The sequence below is a fragment of the Haematobia irritans genome, chromosome 5, assembly GCF_050003625.1.
Source record: "Haematobia irritans isolate KBUSLIRL chromosome 5, ASM5000362v1, whole genome shotgun sequence".
Lineage (NCBI taxonomy): Eukaryota > Metazoa > Arthropoda > Insecta > Diptera > Muscidae > Haematobia > Haematobia irritans.
The window spans coordinates 30,317,322-30,320,063 of NC_134401.1; the positions used below are offsets into that span (position 1 = coordinate 30,317,322).

A 2,742-nucleotide genomic window follows, 5' to 3' on the forward strand; every position below is an offset into this window, starting at 1 on the left:
GTGCATCATCTTTTCGTATAACTTTACAATCCCTTAATCTTGTTTTTAGATTTCGATTTGTTACTACACTAATGTACCAAAAAAAAAAAAAAATTTTAAGTTAGTAAATTTTTGGTAAAATTTTTTTCAAATTTTGGTAGATTATTATAGGCACGAGTGACAAACGTGGATGTGACCCCACAGCCTCGAGGAGGAGTAAAGTTCATCCGATCCTTGAAATTTGGTACCCGATAGGAATTAAACTTGAATCTTTATTGGAACTTTGTAACCTCCATGGAATGCGTTGGGCTTTGCCGAATTGGTTTTTAAGAATCGGCCTGGCCCAAGTTATTTGTTTTTATATAAGCTGTCCGTAGTATTAAATAAAAACGAAAAATATATTTTTGAGAGTGTGTTTAATTCGGTATTTAAAAGGTTAAATATATATAGGAATATAATTCTTTGGATACAGCTTACAACCAACAATTGCGAATGCTCTCGAAAATGAATGTTGCAGGGTACAACACATCGTGTCTGTCCGACTTTAAATTTTCCTCACTTGTTGTAATTAATCTTAGTCTTAGTCCACAGTCAATTGTCTAAAAGATCCACCTACTCCAAATAATCCATCCAACTCAAGTGGATTGCCTGGACGTAAACTTTCATCTGTACCATATTGTGAATTTTGACTGAAGTATTCACAATTCGCTTGCAATATTTTATAATACTCTGCCGTAATTTCTCGACATAAACCATTTTCTCCACCCATATCACGTGGCAAATAAGTTAAGGGAATATGTTTGGTCAATTGCTCCAGATCGCTGCCCATTATATGAACCTACAATGCAAGTGAATAAAATGTGATTTTGTCAACATAGTGATTTTAGTACAGATCTTACCCGTTTACGTAATTTTTCCGAAAATAATGGCAATAAAAGCTTAAAAAATTGCTGGGCATAAGCAGGAGCATATACAAAATAGACGCCTTGAATTCGCAAAGGCATAGACTTTTCCAAATACGAAACAGATTTTTTGCAAAAATTCGGTGTTAATTGAAGTAAATGGCCCAAATTGGTTTTTCTCATATCAAAAATGTAAATGACTCCTTGTATACAGGCATAGGGATCATTTCGTAGGGCCAATTCAAACATGGGACAGGTGGCATAGAAAATTTCCTCAATTGTACACGCAAAGAAAAAAAACGTTTGGAAAACGTGTACCGAAAACGTTTTTCTTTTGTTAGAGCTTTTAGAATTGCCTCGAAAAGTATACACTTTTATCACCAAAAAAATTCGTTTGTTACAAAATGTTTATTTTTTTAATAAAAAAAGTTATTTTTGAACCAACAACACAGTCCATTTCGTTTATATCAAACACTGTTCTTTTCTGACTTTAGGTTTTTAATAAGACACATTTTACAGTTCATAGTAAAAATTTAATATAGTAGAATGTAATGTAGAACATTTTTTCGGAATCTTCCGCCCCTATCTGGAATATATGTAAAAAAAAAAACTTTGGTCGAAGCAGGGATCGAACCCACGACCCTTGGCATGCAAGTCGGATGTAGCAACCACTGCTCCACGGTGCCCAACTAAATGTATTTTTCTGTTAAATAAACTTTGTTTAATCGGCTCGTGGGCGCCGCAAGCTATGCTATATAAATATAACTTATATGGATAGTTAGATATTGATGACAATAACGGCTACATAGCTCAGTGGATAGTGTGTTGGCTTACAAATTGCATGGTCCGCGGTTCGATTCTCCGACCAGGCGAAAGGTAAAAAAAATTTTAAAATTTACAAAATCGTATAATTTCTTCTACATTGTTTGTATAACAGAAAAAGGTGCTAAGAACTAAAAAAACTTCGTGGAAGTGAGAAAGATGTGGGGGAAAATGCAATTATCCAGAAAAAAAATTTTGGAGTCAGTCTTCATGAAATTGTTTTTACATCCTGGAAAAGAATAAACGTTTATCACAAAAAGTATATACTTTTCTTCCAAATACACTTCCTTTCAACGAAAAGCAAATGAGAAACGAACTTTGTTTGTCTAAAATTTCGTTTGGGAGGAAAGAATTATTTTTTTGCGTGTATGGACTTCTGTGTTATAATTGAACTGGATTGCCACTATACGGGCACCATTTCCATGTAGAGGTTGGGGGAGAAAATTAAAACACCTTAAGAAAAAAAAATCGACTACATCTTTGGCTGACGATAATGTCAAAACTTACCCTAATTTGAAAAATTTAGAAAATTGTGGATCATTCAAATCTGTTAGGCCAAACATATCGGGATATTTAGTTTTCAAAGTAAAATACAAATCGATTTTCTCTTTGGCTCTTTCCAAGCTGTATTTACAGCCCCTTAAAAATTGTATGAGAAATTGATCTTCCATACGTGCCCTTAAATGTGGCTGTTTTCCTATCCATGTTTTAAGATCATTCAAATCTTGGTGTATTCTTGAGGGCAGCTCATTTAATTGTTCTATAGCTATTTTTTGCAACTCTTCAGGCAGTGGCTTAATATTTGCCATATTCTTCTCACGTTTATGCTTTGCTTTGCTTATGTGGCCTGATCGAAGCTTTTGCGGAGACTGATACTATTGTCGTTAGCTAAGTCAAAATTACGTGGAACAATTCATAGTTTTTGTTGTTCCTTAAATGTGTTAGAAGATACGTCATGTTAATAAATTTTAATGTTTTAATATAAAATTAGAATCAACAAGGCCAGGTCGAATCTTATATACCCTCCAAACTACACTGC

At 33.9% G+C, this 2,742-nt stretch overlaps 1 protein-coding gene across 1 annotated transcript; it reads right to left on the bottom strand.

Annotated features, from left to right (window-relative positions):
* Positions 1-559: 559 nt before the first annotated feature.
* LOC142239608 (clavesin-2-like) lies at positions 560-2,531 on the bottom strand. Its single transcript, XM_075311401.1, has 4 exons — positions 2,211-2,531; positions 2,068-2,156; positions 879-1,084; positions 560-817 (listed from the first exon to the last, which is right to left on the bottom strand). The coding sequence occupies exons 1-4, from the start codon at positions 2,510-2,512 to the stop codon at positions 560-562; spliced, it is 855 nt and encodes a 284-aa protein (XP_075167516.1). The 5' UTR covers positions 2,513-2,531.
* Between the last annotated feature and the right edge of the window lie 211 nt (positions 2,532-2,742).